The sequence below is a fragment of the Triturus cristatus genome, chromosome 4_1 (assembly GCF_964204655.1).
Source record: "Triturus cristatus chromosome 4_1, aTriCri1.1, whole genome shotgun sequence".
Taxonomy (NCBI): Eukaryota; Metazoa; Chordata; class Amphibia; order Caudata; family Salamandridae; genus Triturus; species Triturus cristatus.
This window is the reverse complement of record NC_140585.1, coordinates 523,795,710-523,816,493: the sequence shown is the minus strand read 5'-3', so window position 1 is coordinate 523,816,493 and position 20,784 is coordinate 523,795,710. Positions and strand designations below refer to the sequence as shown.

The 20,784-nt window shown below is 44.5% G+C and overlaps 1 protein-coding gene across 4 annotated transcripts in view; it reads left to right on the top strand.

Moving 5' to 3' along the window:
* The window catches only part of ITPR2 (inositol 1,4,5-trisphosphate receptor type 2), a 1,506,646-nt gene that overhangs the window by 870,275 nt on the left and 615,587 nt on the right, over positions 1 to 20,784 (top strand). For all 4 annotated transcript variants that reach the window (XM_085652787.1, XM_085652785.1, XM_085652786.1 and 1 more), the window contains exon 34: positions 12,460 to 12,580. In XM_085652787.1, coding sequence (XP_085508913.1) covers positions 12,460 to 12,580 — 121 coding nt within the window. The remainder of the gene's footprint in view (positions 1 to 12,459; positions 12,581 to 20,784) is intronic.

The window sequence follows — 20,784 nt, the reverse complement described above, 5'->3', positions numbered from 1 at the left end:
CAAATTAGGGTTCCTATGGCACACCTTCAAATATTTAATAGATCTTAAGATGTAAAGATCAAGTCTATAAACAACATGAGGTATAATTTTCCCTCTTTTTTTTCCTTCCCTCCAAATTCAACAGAATAAGGTGACAACAATTCAGAACATAGATTTAACACCATCCAATTGTAGTGTGAAACTGTAAGTCTTTATTCTTTCTTTTGTTCTTGTCCATGAAGATCTTTCATTATTTTTCATAAAATTATTCTCAGCACATTTTTGCCAACACGTGTTTCGTCTTGTCCTAAGAATTTCTCAAGGCCCTTGAGATGTGCGAGTAAAGTAAAATGGTGGTAGTTGAAGGTCATCATAGGGTGCCCAACCACAAGAGTGGCTCTTTCACTACAGTCTCTCTACTGTATGTGCCTTATTTTGTGCCTGCGCCTGTTCTCTATGCCCCTGGATTTAGCCTATATTTTTGTGCCTGGTTCTCTTGGCTCTTGTGCCCAGTATTTTACATCCACTCCGCTGCCCAGTTCCAGCCGCTGCTGCCCCCGTGACCCCTCCCTCCTGCCTATTCCCGCTCCTGCCTCCCAGCTGCGCTTTCCCTCCCCCTCCCCTATTTCATGGCAGCTGCTGCGCGGCCAACGGCTAGACCGTCTGCGCCTGACCGCGACCAGCACCAGGGACCCTGGATCTCCAACCACCCACCGCTACGATGCAGGTGCCCTCCTTCGCACTCAACCCTGGGAGGACCAACAACAACTGCCAGCTGTCCACACCGAGCTCTACCCAGAGATAGTTCTCCTGCCGCCACTGCCACCAGATCTTCCACACCATCAGCACCCCCCCCCCCGGCCACCACCCCCGCACCGAATGCCAACACCTCCGAAACCCTGAGGTGCATCCTTCTCAACGTGCGCTCCCTGTAGAGAAACGTCGTATTGATTTGGGACCTCCTAGACACCCTCTCACCAGACTTTACATTCTTTACAGAAACCTGGACCAACGCCATGGCCATCCCCGATGGATACAAGTTCCAGAGGAAAAACCGCCCCAACAGCCCAGGAGGAGGACTCGCCATCGCACACAAGAGCTCCCTCCGACTCGCCACCTCCACCACGAATGACTCCCTCTCCACCACCACCTACAGACCCCCCAGACCCTGCGCCTCATTCGCCATGACCATCGCCCACCTCGTCGCACCTCACACCATCGCCTCCATGGACTACATACTCATCGGAGACCTGAACTTCCACCTCGACAACCCCAGCAACCCCAACTCCAACACCCTCCTCGACAACCACACCAACATTGGCCTGAAACAGCTCATCACCACCCCCACTCAAAAGGCAGGACACAACCCATCTTCGCAGGAGGTAACAACATCCTTTTCAGCCTCACCACGCAACCCCCCTGGACAGACCACTACTGCGTACACTTCAACATCAACAAACCCATTGCCCCCAAAACTGCAACGCATCCCCCATGAAGGAACTGGAGCAAAATCACAGAGGAACATCTCAACCACACCCATAACCGCGTCTCCCCCACCACCTCGACCAACGCCAAACTCGCAGCCAAAGAACTCCACAGAGGGATCTCCAATTGCGCAAACAAACTCCCACCCCTACGCAATGACAGACAGCGCCCCAGGAAAGCCACCTGGTTCACTACCGACCTCCAGGAATCCAGACACACCTGCAGGCTTCTCGAGAAGAACTGGAGAAACAGTGAAACACCAGAAGATCGCATCACCTACAAGAACGCCATGACAGAATACCACCATTGCATCGCATCAGATCCACCAAAAGGACTTTCATCCGAAACAAGATCATCGCCACCTCCAGCAACTCCAAGGAACTATAAAGCATCTTCCAGGAATTCACCAAGCCCCCCAGCAAATCCACAGACATCACCCCATCCCAGAACCTCTGTGACAAACTCTGATCCTACCCCCATCTGAAAATCAAGGGCCTCTACGACCACTTCAACGACCAGGCACTAGAAACCAAAACCAACTCCCAGTGACACCAGCTGGCCTACTGTCTCCTCCTGGACCCCGTCACCACTGAGGACACCACCTCGACCATGAAAGGCATCCACTCAGGGGCTCCCACGGACCCCTGCCCACCGCACCAATACCACAGCCATCACGCCCAAACTACGAAGCACCATTACCACCACCTTCAATACCGGCACATTTCCCAACAACTGGAAACGTGCAGGTCAGACCCCTGCTTAAGAAGCAGTCAGACCCCACGGACCTGAAGAACTACCGACCCATCTCCCTCCTCCCCAACGCAGCCAAAGTCACTGAGAAGATCATCAATGCCCAGCTAACAACATTCATCGAAGAAAACTCCATCCTCGACCCCTCCCAATCTGGATTCCGAAGTAATTACAGCACAGAGACCACCTTACTCGCTGCCACAGACGACATCCAATCCCTCCTCGACCAGGGACACACCGCGGCCCTGATCCTACTCGACATCTCAGCAGCATTCGACACTGTCTCCCACCGCACACTCATTGCCAGACTCCACAGCTCCGGCATTCAGGGAACCGCCCTTGAATGGATCTGCTCCTTACTCACTGGCAGAACATAAAGAATCAGACTGCCGCCTTTCCTTTCCGAACCCATGGAAATCAACTGCGGAGTGTCCCAAGGATTGTTGCTGGGCCCCACCCTCTTCAACATCTACAGGGCCCCATTCTCTGACATAGTCAGACAGCACAGACTCAGCATAGTATCCAACTCAGACGACACCCAGCTCATCCTCACCCTCACCAAGGGCCCCGTCACCACCAGACTCAAGTCCCAGGAAGGAATGAAGGACGTCTCATCCTGGATGAGCAGCAACTGCCTGAAGCTCAACTCAGAGAAGACAAAGGGCCTTGTCCTCGGACCCTCTCCCTCTGCATGAGACAACACCTGGTGGCCCACCGCCCTCGGCAGCCCTCCAACTCCCACGGACAACACCCGAAACCTCAGCATTGTACTCGACTCCTCCGTTTCAATGACCCGACAGTCAACGCCGTCGCCTACAGCTGCTTCAACACCCTCCGCATCCTCTGAAAGACCTTCAAATGAATCCCCCCAGAATCAAGGAAGACCGTCACACACGCACTCATAACCAGCAGACTGGACTACAGAAATTCCCTGTACACCAGGCTCAACAAGTCCCTGCTCTACAAAATCCAGACCATACAGAACACTGCAGCCAGACTTGTTCTTGGCATCCCTCGACACAAACGCATCACCCAACATCTGCGCAGCCTCCACTGGCTCCCCATAGAGAAAAGAGTCACCTTCAAGATACTCACCCATGCATACAAATTTCTCCACAACACCAGACCCAAATACCTCAACGAGAGGATGTCCTTCCATGTACCCAAGAGAAATCTCCGATCCGCCGACCTCACACTTGCTGAAACCCCGCGCATCTGCAAAGACCGGACAGGCCCCACTCTTCTTCAGAAAGACACTCAAGACCTGGCTCTACAACTGAACGGAGCTACGAATCCCCCACCTCCAGCACCTTGAGACCCTCACGGGTGAGTAGCACACTTGCAATCCCCTGATTGATTGATTGAGGTGTATGCTGCTTTCTAACAGAGAAATTATAAATCTAAATTAAGTTTTGTTCTCAATACCACTTTTGAGGACGCGTCTAGAGTTCCGAAAGGCTGGGAATATCCCATAAAATATCAATGTAAAAGAAGCTGTTTTATTAATAAGATGGAAAGGTGAAGTGTAGGGTTATAGTATTTCCCATTTCTTCCCCTGCTTTAAAGCAAGATTAAAATTGGTGGTTTGGTATGCTCTGTGCATAATAGTTGATAAAATGATGAGAGGAGATGTTCTGAAATGGAATAGCACAACTTATTTCAGTAACATTTATTATTTTAATTCTCCTTTTCTTTTCCCACTCCTTGTGTATAGCCACCTCCATTTCTTGTGCAGTTTAGTATAACCGGGACTACTGGAATTGTGCACCAGTGGATAGCCAAGTATGTCATTGACTAAATTATGGAGTAAGGAAAAGTAAATGATGCAGCAATTATGTCGCACCACCACCTTTAATAAAACAGCTTTGTAAAACAGCATTGTACATTTCATATTTATTATGTAGACATTTCACTATGAGTCTGTTTAGAATTGAATACATGGACCCTTAAAGCAGATGCAACATATTTGTGTTTTTTATGAAACATGAGCCCTTGCTACCCCACACCTCAAGACGCACCATCACCCAGGCTCTCATCTCCAGCTGACAGGTCTACGGCAAAGCTCGCTACACAGGGATCACAGCTCATCTCTGACGATAACTACTGACAGAGTGACAGCATATAAAAGATCACTTTGAGCCTACACCAGCTATGTTTCAAACACTTCATTAAACAAATAAATATTGATTAAATCTATTTATGTGAATGTTCTTTTATTGGCAAGAGTAGTTAGCCACAAAGAAATATTTATTGTTCATATAGTTAACTATTGGAGTTCAAAAAAGGAGAATGTGTCTGGGAAAGCACACTGACGTACATATGTGCTGTGATGCTGAGGTGGCCAAGTGGGATGACATATACACATGCTTATGGCTGCAGTTTTTTTTTTTTTAAATTTTCTGTCTCAAGATGGCAGATGCCATTTGAAGCAGTAAATAGAAGGAAAATAAACCGTGCGCAAAAAAAGCACTTTTTGATGGGGGAATGATGCAAAATAAATGCATTAAAAGGCAGGAGGTGGGGAGCAATGGACGAGAATGGGCAGTTGAGGGAGGGCTGGGGGTGAAGCAACCCAGGACATATTGAAGGGGATCTGTATCTGACGGGAAGGCAGCATACGTAGGAGAGAGCAAGAAAGCACAAGCATTATCACAAAGAGTTGAAAGAAAAAGAACAAAATAGTCCCTTGAATGTGAGAAGTGGAAGGATACAAGTCATCCAATCAAAAAGATGATAAAGAAGCTTTGCTCCAGTTGAGGGACAAACACAAGAAAAGGATGGAGAACCATTGAAAAACAAGGAAGCAAATGAGTGACAAGAAAACAAACCAATGGTTAGCAATGAACGGGGGCTCTAAGCCTACTGTAGGTTTTGGAATGGTGCACAGGAGGTCTTTCAACACGAGGCAGCTAAAAGCGGTCTTCTTCACTTCACCTAAAATAGAGGGGGCTCAGGATCCCTGCTTGCTTTATTCAGATCACCTAACATTAATCGAGTACACACCTATTGTCCTCCAAAGGCTATTGGAAGCTTAGAAATGTTACTGTGTTCAAAATTATCTCACAGTAAATACTGGAACAAAAAAGGAATTATGGCGTTAGGGTGGGATATATAATCCTTTTTCTGCGTCATTTGAGGATGATAAAGTGGAACACTTAAGTTCTTATAAATATTTAGGTAAAACATTCACAACATCATTAATTTCGTCAGAAACCCTATATTGTACAAATTATTATAGAAATCTGCAAGTGAATTATGGATGGGTCCAAAAATTGGATCCTTTCCCTTCCGAGTTTGAAATACTTGGCCCTGTAGTTCGCTGGGAAAAGATAAGAAGTATTTGAAACCTACGTCTTCAGTGGGCCTCATTAGATTTACATTGGGCGGATTTTAACTGGTTTTATACATGCATAACTTGGCGACTCTAAAATGAGGGCTGAGATTCTGAAACCAAGGGCTGGGAGTAAATGCTATAATTTCTATCACAGATAGGTCTTCTCATTTGAAATCAAAGGAAAGGAAATGTGCATTAAATGTCAAATGCACAATAATCCATGTGTTATTGTATTGCTTACTGTTTTCCCCTCAGAGTCGTATATTTTTAAAGCCTTTAAAGTATGAAATTTTGACTCGCCCAGCCGCTATGTCATTTATAGCAGAAATGCACAATGCGTACTTGGCATCTGGACTTGGACTTTCTCTTTGACGTGTAAAGAATCTATAATAATAGGTTTTTAGGTATTTTTGTGTGGTGATGACAAACAGTTTTGTAGTCTGTCTAAATAAATATATTTAATCTGAATATGAGAAAGCTGTTTGTAGGTGAGACTAAAAATAGAGTAAAGCCTTTGGTTGTCAAAAAGTACAGATCTATGAAGTTAATCAGATCCGCTGTCATATGTATGGTATGGGAGACTCAAAGTCTGCAATTGGAGTCTCACTAGCGCATGTTCATGGCATACAATGAGGATGGCGGAGCAACAGGAGATAGAACTTAGTGTATATGTTGGACATTAAAAGAATGTCCATGATATTTTATTTATTTAGATGATTATGAGCAACACCATGAGTCTACTCATCTCGGTCTTAAGAACAGCTGCAAGACACAGTGACTTAAAGATACTCTTACCCATCATGCAAGCATTGTGGATTTTGTAAATAAGGTAGGTAATTTCAGGGCCTTAATGACTAAAGAGTGTCATGAATGTTCTTTTAGGAAATTTTAACAATCAAGTGTCCATCACCGGGCATGAACTGGCTCAGGACTTTAAAGCGTTTCAGAACTCTACACCAACATCTAGGCTGAGGAACCAGTACAAGACTGCAAAGCTATTTCAAAAAATACGGAGGGCACAAATCTTCCTACTTACATTTGTGACTTTGGATTTGGAATCTGAGAGCTCCCGTACTGATGTTAGGGAAGCTATGAGATTCCTGCCAAAAGGCAAGTCTACAGGACCAGATTGTCACTCCTTCCTGAATGCATTTAACAAGCTCCGTTCTAAGCTTTTAGCCAGAGGGCTAGCAGACCTGCTCAGCACCAGGATACCCTCAGAAGTGATAGCGCACTTTACAAATACACATAGCATAACAACAAGTAGGGCCTTCTTTGTCCGAAATGCAATGAACACAGTTTAGAAATCGTGTATTAGTCAAGCTAACAATGTGAAGAAAAACCACAATACCAGACAAAACGCACACTGAGAACATCACATACATTCATCTGTAACAGCACAGAATAATATTTTGCAAGGTGCACATTGTGCAAAACACATTCATCAATCCGTATTATCAGGCAGCGATACATTATACTGTACTCAATCTACCCACTAACGTCTTGATGCACAAAAACATTTGTAAGTATCAGTTCAAAGTACATGGGCAATTGGTACCATTTAAGAATGACAGATATTCACAAAAGGTTACCTTGCACTCGTAAATCCTGTTACTCGTGCACAATCTTACGCTATAATAGAAAAATATTGAGTGTGACCGCATATTACATTTCCCAACTTTATGATCTCTCTCTTGGTCTTGTGGGCTGGGTCCCTGAGGCCACCCACTACAATTATTTAGGGCTCTCCCCATCCCTACAGTGACAGGCCATTGCAGTCTTTAGACCTGACACAGATTCACGCCCCCCGGCAACCCAACATCCATTTACACAATCCCTCTACCCTTCTCAGATGCCATTCTTTTAAGCATTTCGACTCTTAGCCTACGAGAAAGGAAGAGGAATAGCCTTTCATAGGGCAAAGCTTTGGAAAGGAGTGAGGCACTGCGGCTCTGTTTAGCAGCTGTCTGACTAATGCTAGTGGTTTTGCATGCAGACTAAGGCCACACCCACCCAAAACCTCACCACTAACTAAGGTTTTAGGGGTTAGCTTAACATGTCTTGAGAAAAATATGCAACTGGCATACATATTGTGACTGCTGGGTCTCCTCACTTGAGCTGGAAGCCAACTTTGTGTAAGGGTTTACAACTGAGTGTGGTGTTCACTGTATGATGTCTACTCACCATGTGGTTAAATAGTGCTGAAACTATGTGACACCCAGCAGCAACATCTGAGCTGGCAGGTATGCCTCCTGTTCCTGCCTCCTATTATGTCTCCAAGGGTCCTATTGAACCCGACCCCTGCAGTCTCATACTACACTTCACACCTCCGCTTCAGCACTCTTTGTCCTGACCCCTTAATGGTCACCCCCACCTTACAACATCCAGACAATTCTTTGTATGACTTTCTTAGGGTACCTTAGGCTTGTCTCACAGGCAGATGTAAAGATGAGAAAAACAGAAAGTTAAGATATGAATGTGTGTTGATTATATCAAAACATGTTACCTCATTATGACAATAAATTGGATGCTTTAAGATTAGGCATGCAGGAATTCCTAAAACACGAACTGTGTAATGCGTTGCTTAGCTTTATAACATTTGCATTCTGTGCTTATACGCACACTAGGCTTTTACTGATTTCTGCAATTATTTTGAATGATGTACTCTACCCTAAACTTAACTTAAAATAAAGCCTTTAAAAATAAAAAGTGTTGATTTTTTTGGGGTGTGAATTTGCGATAAAAGGTTGGTTGTTAGGTGCCTATTAGGTAAGAGTTGGCAAGTTGGTCCATATCTGTTCTTGCCAAGGGGACACAATGGATCTAGATGATCAAAACATCTCCACCTTACAGTTAGAAGATCTCATCAGACTCTTTTTTTATGATACAGTGTCCTACGATTACATTTTAGATTCAAGGTCTGCTTAAAACATGGCTATGAAGTTCATGTCACCATCGGCAAAATTCTGTACAACATAGGAATTTACTACACCTCTACACTGATGAATGATCAATCCACTCATAGTCTAACAAAACGTATTAGTTGTCTACTAAACAAAGATAGATTTGTATACTCTGGAATTTGCACCTTCTACGATCTCAGGGCTTGTAGTTCATTGGACCTTGGTTCAGGCCTCAGCTTGAATTAATGTTCAATCCGCAGGTGAAGGTCAGTAGGGTGTTGTGGAAGGAGATGGATAGTAGGCCCTAACTTAAGGGTTTCTTCCTTATTTAGTCTTTTACCTGAACATGGTGGGGTTGTGGTGTGTAACTTCCTTATAAGCAGCATGTGTCATTATGATTCTATTTCATGTGGGTATTCTAGTTTCTTATTTTCAATACCAAAGGGGTCTCCAGTGTAAGCACTTTGTAATAGTGGAATCCCACGCAGATGACTCCAGGGAATGCACTCTACATCTCACTGTTCATCCTATTCCTAACAATCAATACTAGCGGATAGGGAGAACTTTGGTTCCCTGTTGTGCTCAATATCACTCAGCTCCAGTACTTTTTTACCATTCCTCATTTTTTTTCCTGGACTAGATTGAGAGGGGACGCCCTGCCAGGATGTATCGCCGCAAGGGCCTGTGTGCTGGCCCCTGTGCCCATCTGTACCCCTCTGCTGTCCACAGGGCTGGTGAGAGCCTTTGCTGGAGTGAAGACTGCTATATCAGGAGGAGTGCCACTTTATGGGAGATGACTGCTTCTAAGAGCTGCTGTCCTGTACTGATGAGTGCCCACTGAGTGCTGATCTGGCCCAGCATTGCCTGCCTGCTCTCCTGCCCAAGCGCCTCGTGAGCGCTACAACTGTGCCCCGCCTGCTGGCTAGTGCCTGGGGAAGAAGAGCGCTTTATCTTACTGCCCAGGAGGTGAGGAGCTGACACCGGTAGCGCTGTGCTGCGAGAGCGCTATATTTCCATTGACTGTGCCTTCCTGCCTGCTCCCTAGCGCCTCGGGTGGTCTATATGTCATTGCCAGTGAAGGGGAGCGCTACCAATTTATTGTGTGGGACCTAGCACTTTGTGGGTGCTACAACCTAATTCCAGCCCAATGACGTTCCTGCCTTCTAGCGCCTCCTGAGCGCTACCATCCTATGTTGCCTGCTCTCCTGCTTCAAGCGCCTCGTAAGCGCTACATTTAAGGTGCCAGAAAGAAGGAGAGCTGCGTACTTTCGCTCGCGGGTGCCTACCCTGCAATTGCCGGCACTTATTCGTGAGCGGGTGCCTACCCCGTATTGTCCCCGCTCTCGGGGATCACTGAGGAAAATCTCCGCCGCGGGCCGGGGTAGAATAATTATTCTACCCCGGCCCGACCAGGAAGCCAGGCGCGCTTGCCTGACGGTGGGCGGGGCCTGCAGGGACGTCTGGAGCCTCGCGGGCTCTTCATTGAAGTTCCGGGTCCCATGAGGGGGCCCGGGTGAAGCCAGGAGACGTGCTGCCATTGGCGGGGCTCCCGTAGTGCGAGGGAGAGCCCCGCGTGTTCCCTGCACCTGCTGCCGGAGAAAGAGAAAGCTGTCAGGAGAGGTCCATGAAGAGCAGGGGTGCCTGTCCCCTGCTGGAATGAGTCCGGTGGCCTGAGGAGTCTGCCCGCGCAGAGTCCCGGTGAGTGGGGGCTCTTGAAGGCATCGAGGGCTCTGGGGCCATTTGCATGAAGGAGGAGCTCCCCTCGCACCGCGAGTGCTTGTTACCTTTTTGGGGCCAGTTCCTTCTCTTGCCTGGCAGCTGCACCGAGAGGGGCATTTCTTCAACTATCGAGCCCCGGAGGAGGGGGCTCCAGCGGACCTGTACCTTCTGGCCTAATTTGCGGAACCCAGCTGCACCGCCGATAGCGGCAGGTGCAACGTGTTGGGACCGGTCTTTTTGCAAGACTTGGAGTGGGGCTCCCGTAAGCGCAGGGTTGGCGTCTGTGTAATTTTCCATAACTGCCCCGCTGGACAGTGGGCAGTTGCCACGTTTTGGACCTAACCCTTCTTCCAGTGTCCAGGAGTAGGGGCCACCCCAGGCGCAGTGACGCCAAGGACTAATCTACAACGGGGGGGAGCATATTTGCTTGGCATACGAAAGTGGGCCCTACCATGGAATGGTGATAGTCGGGGTGCACGACCGCTGATGTTTCATGCCCCATGCTAATATGATTAGGCCTGATGTTATGCACGATGCATTTGTTGATGCTTACTGACAAGTTATAATGTCCTATGGTAGTGCCTTTTAGCTAATGTGGCGATCCTAGTGCATTCGTGCTAATGTGTCAATGCTAACGCTTTTATGCTTATTCCATTGCTGCTAAGGTTTATGCTGATGTCCAATGCAGTGAGGCGGATCTATGCTCATTGTGATTAATGCTTTGTGACAGTGTTGCCCCCATGCTAATTGTGTTTCATGCCTCATATGAGATGCTGCATGCAAATGCCTTCCCCCTAATGCAGGATGTGATATAGGCTCATGGTTTAGGCCCCAGCTGAGTATGGTGATGCCTAATGCTATACCTAATGTTATGCCTAGTGTGGTGCTCAGGCTGTTAGGCTAATGAGGATGCCCTAGGATCCCATGGCTATGCCTACGCTGATTTACGCCCCGGGTGGGGTTCTATGTTTATACCTGAGCTAATGTGGCTTATGCCTATCCCGATTTAGGCCTTTGTGATTTATACAAATGCTGTTATGCATAATGGGTTCTCATGCCTAATGCCTTTATGCTACTGTTGCCTAATGCACTTTCCTTGTGCTCACAGGTTTAGGTCTAAGGGACTTTAGGCCAACCTGATTTCTACCATGCTAATGTTATGAGGATACATGTTCATGCCTACTTGGTTTATGCAAATATGATGTTGCCCAGTGCATGGTCTTGCCAGTAGTTGCTGGCTGTTACGCATTTATTGATGGACTCTACATTTATTGATTATATCTTGTGATGATTCTGGCAGTGGCCCGATTGGCCCTGCCTTGTAAATAGTCCCCTGTGAGTTGCTACCCGGTGCCGGCTGGCACGGAAGATATGCACTTGTGTTCTGCATTCTAATGTGTTTTTATAATACACAAGTTATTTTCATGCAACCTGGTGTGGAGTCTCTCTTTGTAGTGTGCCCGGTGTGTCGCCTGTGTGTTCTGAGCAGATGCTTTACACATTTCCTCCAGTGTTTGGCCCACCCGCTCTGCACCACGCTATGGATATTAGAGCTTAACTGTTACACATCATAGGAGGGATACCATTTTTGTATTACACTGTGGGCTTTAAATGTATTACAGTGCATTATGGCATGTTTTCACAGTTTGATGAATATGTGATGTGTAACTTTAGACATTATGCTACATTGCTTCACACTTTTATGGAATGAATGATTCGTGTTTTGATGTATAGTTACAGATGGATGAAAGTGTGATATGTACAGCGCCATCATTTTATTGTTATTCTTTGCAACGTGTCATTTTATTCCATTTTACATTGTTATTCATAAAGTGCACAGTTACCCTGGTGTAGTTCAGTATACATAAAACCAAGAAAAATTACTTTGTTCTATGGGGTAGTGACACACCGACCGATGGCCCTCATTCTGAGTGAGCTGCAAATCCTGAATGGTTGCACACACCTGTTTGCACCGCAATCAGGATGTCCACTTGTGTACAAAAGGCACATCCATAAGCTTTGTGTGCATGATTTGTTCATGTGTGCAAATAGTGCATCTTAGAATTGTGCAACTCATGTTATTATCACGCTATCCCTCAATCCAAGGTCCAGAACACTGAATAGTGCAGCAGGTGCACAGCCGGTAAGTGGCCCTCCCAGCAGGGTAGGTATTTGTTGCGGGTGCAGTTGCTACTTGAATTGCGCGTCTCGTGGAATGAGCCTCGTTGAATTTACAGCTGCTTTGGGGCTAAAGTAGTGAGTATTAAGGACATTGTGTGTGTTTTTCAGACTCATCAACCAGTCTTCATCCAGCTGCTACAGTCTGCTTTCCGAATATACAACTGTACCTGGCCAAACCAGACCCAAAAGTCCTCGGTGGAGTCCTGCATAAAAACACTGGCTGAAGTGGGTAGGTTGCCACGCCGAGCTCTGTTTAATTATTTTTCTGCGTCTTGAAATTGCCACTTGTGAACGCAGGCATTGTTGTATGGATGGGCTGTTCCATTTTGGCAGCCAAGCCATGATTCCAGGCGCCTTGTCTTATTCAATGCGTCCTGCACCGACTTGTCCTGAAGGGATGCTGTCTGGCACGTGCAGTGCGCCGCCTGGTATTTGTAGAGAGTTTTAAAGTTCGATATGCAAGCACTGTGATCCAAACGCAATTAAAAATTAGCATTCCTAATCAGTTTCGGCCGTACAAATACCTGGATGGATTTGAGATGGAATACATTAAGCACATAAATTGTTCCAGACATTTAAAATACTAACCCGAAAGGACATTGTAGCAAGTAATATTTTGATATGAGTTAAAAAACTTAAGGCCTCTCTCATGTGCGCCTCTTGGGCTTCTGAGTTTTAGTTTTTTTTCCATGAGAATTATTTCACTGCTTGGAATGTTTTATTTTTTATTGATGGTTGAAGGCAAATGCTATGCACAAGGGTTAAGTTAGAAAAAACAGCAATGTTCATATAGGTTGAGGAGTAACTTAATGAATTTGTATACACTTTGAGTTTAACCAAAAAAAGAGAAGGCCTCTTTTAAACCAGATATGGGGTACGAACCAGGGGAACAGTACACTGTACAAAACAAACTTGATTCCGCCTCCCTCACAATATTTATAAACTGCTTATACATCTCCAATGCAATATATCAAAATAGAATAATGTTGAGCCGTGAATTAAATATACAAGTAGAGTTTTTTTTTATTTATACAAAAACATGTTTTTCAATAATTTATACAAAAATAGTTTTTTTCCAAATACAATATATCTTAGTACATGTGAACATAAGATCCTGAAGCTTCTCCACTTCATCAAGATAACCCACTCACATCTTCACCCTCCTTGCACAAAATAATCAAAACCTCAATGTATTCATCTGTCTCACTCATTCATACCTCATTCATACTACAATTGCTCAATATCACCCAACTACAACCCACAAAAGAGGATTGAACTCCTGGTCCTAAGAAATGACACAGCAAATGTATTTTCAACATTAAATTATACATGAAATACATTTCGTTTGACATTTGCATGCTCATTTCAATAACTTAACAGATTAACCTATTCTCAGTCCTTTTGGGGATAATACAATAATTAATCTTCTTTAGTTAACAACGTGGATAGCTTTACCAGATTTCCAGTATTGTACTGACCTGCGTTTCAGTGTGAGAGCCCTCATCAGTTATACACCTTCTTCAGGGCACACTAATATGTTCCACATCTCAGACACACCTGATTCTATGTATTATAAGCCCAAACAGGACTCCAATAATGTCCATTGAAGAGAAAACTTCTGCTCAGTTTCCATCACACTTTCCTTCTTGAGAAACAGGATAGCACTGAAATGCCACAGTATGTAGTTATTTGAATACAATTGAGACATGATATCTGTGAGGTGATTGGCCAATTTTATTGGATATGAGATCACAATGAATTTATATTGGAGTATATACAATAGATGATCTTTCCCACCGTACCAATACCGTTTGATTTAGAATCTTTATGGTTCTCAAGAAGGAAAGTGTGATGAAAATTGAGCTGGATGTTTTCTTTCCAGTGGTCATTATTAGAGTTTGTTCTCCTATGGATTGCTATTTGGGCCTATTATACTTTTAATCTTTTAATCAGATACTCCTCCCTCCCCCCAACAAAAAAGCTATTTTTATCTTTTAAATTGTGGAACGTATTAGTGTGCCCTTAAGAAGGTGTATAACTGATAAGGAGTCTCACACCGAAACACGTGTCAGCACAACACCGAAGACCTAGCGAAGCTATTCACGTTGTTCAGTAAAGGAGTTGAATTATTGTATTTTACCATTAAGGACTGAGAAGGGGTTAATCTGTTGAGTTATTGGAATGAGCATGTAAATGTAAAAAGAAATGTATCAATGTAGAATTTAATGTTAAACGCACTTGTACTGTGTGATTTGCTAGGCACAGGAGTTCTATCCTCTTTTGTGGGTTTTAGTTGGATGAGAGATATTGAGTAATTGTAGAATGAATGGGTGAGACAGATGAGTACATTGAAGTTTTAATTATTTTTGTTCAAGTGGGGTGAGGATGGGAGGGAGGGGGATATTGATGAAGTTAGAGAAGTTTCAAGATCTTGCGCCTACATGTAGCAAGGAATATGATAAACGAAAAAGATGTATTATATTTGAGAAAACATATTTTTGTATAAATTAATATATTTGAGAAAAAAAGTATTATTTTATGAACCAATGAAAACTGGACTTGTATATTTAATTTATAGCTCAACATTGTTCTATTTTGATATATTACACTGGAGACCTACGAGCATAAGATCCTTATTTTTTAACTATATGTCGGGCATGTGTACTTTCACTCCTTTTCCTATCTGTTTATTTTACTAAAATGTTTTTAAAGAAATACTGAACTTTATAGTATCTGTTGTTGCAAAAAATGTGTGTCCTAATACTTTCATTAGTTCCCGAGCTCTGTATCAAACTGTCCAATCAATAAATAAATACACAAGTGTACCTAATTTAACCAGCAAACTGTGGAACCTAAATTCCCCAAAGCAGTAATTTTAGATTGAGGGAGTTGTCTTTGCTTGTTTAATGACTTCTACTCAATAGCTACCGCTGCTTATTTATTCACACATGATGGTGTCATTTTCTTCTTGTGCATCTCTTAATTCCCTTTTTTGGTTGCCAGTCCTATGCAAGAGGAGTTAGGAGTGACATGCAGAATGATAATTGATGGTGCCAGTATGCTATATAATGGTCTGTGAATAATACTTCTTTCACCAGTTTGCTTATCTTATATCATAGCCACTTGACTCTGAAATCCTAATTTAGTTTGGCACATGGAGACATTTTAAAGCATTAACAGTCACAGCAAGAATGTGTAGCCAATTAAATGCTGGTACTAAATGATAAACTACTTACTACATCCGCATTGGTTTTTAAACCTGTATAGATTTTTAAAACATTGTAAATTAAAAATAAATAAAAAAGAAACTCACGTGTTACCATAGGGCCTGCTGCATCACACACAGTTGCGTATAGCATCTGCGTTGTTCGTTTAAAGACATTGCTGCAAAATGGGCCAAAGCAAAATACTACTGTTACTGAATAAAAAGTTTCACTTTTAATTAAATGCATCTTTTTAAATTCAGTGCAAGCAGTAGTTTGAAAATAAACACGTCTTTTATCCCAGTTACTTAAATTGCCATGCGCGGTATTAGGGTTCACATGCTAAGCAAACCAGTCAGGAGGTTATTCAGCTGACTTGGATTTTTTCCACCCAAAGAAAAAAGTGTTGAAAAACACCCGGCTGTGCTCGACGTGTTACTCACGCTGAAAAACAGAAGCTCAGAGTAGGGCTGGAAATGACCGTTTGGAAAAAATTAAGTATACCCTTCATATAAAGCATTCACTGCTCACAGGGGGCATGCCACTACTTACTTGCTGTGCACACCCTACAAGTCAGAGTTATGCAGTGGTTGTCTGCTGTCCGTTATGCTGGTACACGGTCGGGACTTGTCACGTGGAGGTTTTCAAAGTGAAGAAATTTGGTATTAAAGTGGTCTGGGAATACATGCTTGGAAATCCAATGATGAAAACAGATAATGGGCTGCATTTATGAAGCACAATTCTTTTACCTCTGTCCAATGCAGCACCATGGAGTATTCCCATGCCCGAAAGTTTTCTAGAAAGGACCTTCTATCTGTTGCCAGTCATTGTACATTTAGGTGGACTCCCTTCAAAATAATATTCTGAGATGCTGCGTTTACCCTAGTGGTGACCCCCTAGCTCAAATTGAACCCCAGCCCGTTTTGAGTAATAACCCAGTCCACCAATTCAAGTCTGTGGCTCTCCTCTTAGTTACACTACTGCCACTGATGAGACAACTTTATCACATTCTTTCTTAATTCAACTAGCAACACAAATTGACAAACGTTCATCACACCTATCAAGGTCAGGTAGATCTTCTACTTTGGTTCCACCTTGCCATTCTTCCACATACTTCAATACTGCCCTGATTTCTTGAGCCTTCTCAACAGCCGACGTCCATTTGTTTTGTCAGAGGTTTCACTCGTCGCCTCTGCTAACACTTTCTTACTACTGGCTTCTCATAGAATTCCCACTTACTGCTGCACCTCAGTTAGTAATGGGCCACCAAGTTGTTGCCTTTCACTTGACACCCTGCTGTGAAATTATACTCCTGCAACTTCATCAGCCAGTGGACAATTCTCAGTGTGGAATGTCATGATCACTTTGTTTACAACAATGCTGATTATGGCTCGTGTTCCATTTTTAATATACAAGGAATTGCCCACAACAAATCTTCTCACCCCAATACATATGCTACCATTTAAGGAGAGCATGTATCCCCTACATAACTTTCATCACATCTTATGCAAGTGCTATTGTGTGGTATTTCTAGGTAGGACTTTTTCACTGTCATTTGTTATGTAATGTATATATTCATGACAAGGCTATTGGTTCCTAGTGTGTTCTTTCATGGAATTGTCAGTCGCCTTTGTCATAGGTCTGAGTGAACACTGCCCCTAACTAGTTTTTCTTACATCTATGGTCACATCGGTGCTCCCTTGCATTCTTTATATCTGTAAACACACTGATGCTTATTTACCCATACATTTTCCACAAAACAACGACCTAATTAGAGCAGTTTTCTCAGAGGATGTAGAAATGATCTTTATGCAATAGGCAGTCGTAGAAGTGAGTAGTGCTGTGTCTTCTCCGTTGGAGTTGGTATACCTGTAGGTACAATCTTTAGTTCACATCTGCCCAGGACATGCCTCCTGCAACACCTTAATTAGACATTTTGACAACTTTAATCGCAGGAACCCTTCCCATGTTTCTAAACTGTGAAAAGAATGTCCTATTGAACACATGACAATCATTTTGTCCCTAACAACAACTTTTCTGTAACCTTCTGGAAAAACAGTAGATACCAAGGTGGAATACACTGGCTTGTACCCATGAACATGCTTAAACTTTTGACAAGTTTGAATGTCAACAGCAATGGACATAACTATATCTGGTTCCCAGCTGCCTCTCTCACCTAAAGAGAAACACATTCCTGTTCAGCCCTTAATGGTGTTTGAAGTTTCACAGAACATTTCACCCTTTGTGCACCTTGGGCTTGCTCCAATCTTAAATACATTTTTGTATGAAGCCCTTGAGTCTTCACAACTAAATACCTTGGAATACAAATCTGAAAGTGAAAGTGCCCCTTGTCTTAACCAATTGCACCATGCAGTACCTTAATGAGCCTGTTTGCAATAATGCTTCATTTCCTTGATACTTCAAGTCGGTAATATGCTCCTTTTCCCACAATGCACACCTTCGTTCTTGTTAACCTTCTCTTAAATTCTTTACCCCCTCACGTGTATCCAGTGGTCGTAAGGGAGGGGGCTATATAGGCATCTAGTCTTGCACAATCTGTTTCGTTTCCCCTGCAAATGTTTTCACATACATGTCCTTGTATCTCATTGTCCTGCAGCACTGCACATTTAACACCCACCCTTGCGGTCCCTTTTCACACCTTCAAAAAGTGCTTGCTTTTTGCTCACTACCTCCGTTAAGATTTCTGTGGTGGGAATGAATTTGACATAATAAAGTCACTGCACAGTATTTGTATGTACCTCATAACCTCCTTCGCCCCTTGCATTCCTTTTGGTTTTCTTCCTTCACATTTCCCCAGGATACCCCTCATGCATCATTCCTTCCCTTGTCCTGCTTTTTACAAAATAATCTTTCTAATTTTGTGGGATTCACCCTTCCCTCTTACGATAGCTACAGACTTGTAAACCGGTATACCTGCCTGCCTGCTAGTGTGGTTGGTAATTTATTTTGACGTGATGACTTGATTAGTAAAGTACTCTTCCTCAACTTCTTTAAATTCATATACATTTGTCGGGACCTGAGGTATAGGGCTTGTGGCTTCCAAAGGAAAAGGCTCTCAGACGTTTATTATGCGATGTGGATTTATTAAGGAGAATCAAAAGAACAAAACAACTGAAGAAAAGGGTCCGGTAACAGGTAATCCTTCCTCGTGGACTGGATTCAGGGTAGGTCAGAAAGGCTGTGATTCGATTTGGCACTCCAATTGAAGTCCAGGTTCAGTTAGGTTGAAGGGTGAAAAAAAAGAAGAAAACAAAACAGACCACGGGTCAATGAACGCAATCAAGGACCGTCTATGGGGGCGGGAAGTGTGAGGGATGCACCGGCCATAAAAAGAGTGATCACCAGAAGAGAGAGAGTTGGTGTCCTCCCACAGGCCTACCCGTTCCCTCCCTGTGGCTTGACAACACTCAGTATACGTTGCCGTACCAGATCTAGCCACCCTCCTCCACGAGAGTGCTGGGACGTGGCGCAGTACAGAAGACCTCTGGTCGTTGCGTCTGTTTCCAGGGCCCTTGACGGGGTGTTGGATTCGTCTCGAGTCGTGTTCTTGCAGCTCCTCTTCTCCCTGAGCATCTTCTCCCTGGGCGCGTCTTTCGCTCCTCCACCAGCGTGCGTGCTCTGTTCCGGATGCTTCCTCCTTGAGTAGCCCAGGTCCACGGATAGGCTCCCGGAGGCCGACGTCACGCCACTGGACTCCTCCCCCCCTTGCGGCCGCCGGGCAAATTAAAGTGACCGACCTCGTCCCGTACCTGTGCCAGCCGGATAGCAGTGTCATCAAGAGTTTCCGAATCCCCAGAGTCCTCCCGACACACCCTCCCCCCAGGATTTCCCCGATCGGGAGAAACAGGACTGCGGTAAAACAGCACCTATACCTACCCCAGAAGCATCGGTTTGAAGAATGAAGGTTTTCTGAAAATCTGGCGTAATCAAAACAGGTGAGGTGGTTAGGGCGGTTTTGAGTGTTTCGAAGGCTATTTGCTCAGGGATACTGGGTGAACGGATTTGAGAGGGGGTGGCTGTCTTTCTGAGTAGATCAGTGAGGGGGGCGGCAATAGCGACAAATTGTGGAATGAAGTGCCTGTAATACCTCACTAATCCCAAAAAGGCACAAAGGTCACATTTGGTGGCGGGAAAAGGGGTTTCTTGTATAACCTTCACTTTTTCTGTCTGAGGTTCAATTAACCCTTTCCCCAGCGTATACCCAAGGTATTTTACTTTGTGGAAGGCAAAACGTAATTTTTTTGCATTGATGTGCAAATGCGCTGTTCTAAGTTTTGAAAATATGGCCTCTAGATGTCAAAGATGTTCGTCCTAGGTCTTACTATACACCACAATATCATTGAGATAGGCCGATGAGTAGGCCTGGTGTCGGGCTAAGAAGGAGTCCATCAATCTCTGGAAGCTGGCTGGCGCCCCGTGTAACCCGAAAGGGAGGACGGTGAAGTGAAAAAGACAGTCGGGTGTGGAAAAAGCGGTTTCTTCCTGATTCTTGGGATCAAGGGGAATCTGCCAATAGCCTTTGGTGAGGTCGATGGTGGATATGTACTGATCCTCACCAAGGCGTTCTATTAGTTCGTCCACCTGGAGAAGGGGGTAGCCGTCCTGCTTGGAGATGCGGTTTACTGCTCGAAAGTCGATACAAAACCGGATACTGCCATCCGGTTTTGGTACCAACACGATGGGCAAGCACCTGTTACTTCGAGATAGCACTATCACCTCTAAGTCCAACATCAGTTTAACCTCTTTTTGCAAGGCCAGACGCCGGGCCTCAGGGACCCGGTAGGGTCGTTGTTTTACCGTGACGCCTTTTTGAGTGGGTATTGAGTGCATCGTCAGGTGTGTTTTACCGGGTTGGTCGGAATTTTTTTTTCAAAACGAGTGTAGCAGGGTATATATCCCTGCTTTGCGGTCTTTGGAAAGTCCCTCATTAACAACGGTGGAGCCTACTGTGTGCGACTGGGTGTCCACGGTGGTAACCAGGTGGGACGTCTTTGGGGAAGGACCCAGCCACTTCTGCAGAAGATCTATGTGGTACATCTGGGTTTTATTACCCAACAGTTTCAGTATGTAAGTGGTGTTACCTATTCTCCTTACCACAGGAAAAGGGCCTTGCCATTCTTTTCTTAACTTGTGTGTGGAAGAGGGAAGCAGTACCAAAGCCCAGTCGCCTATCTTCAGTTCTCTCAACCGTTTGCCTTTGTCATGGTCT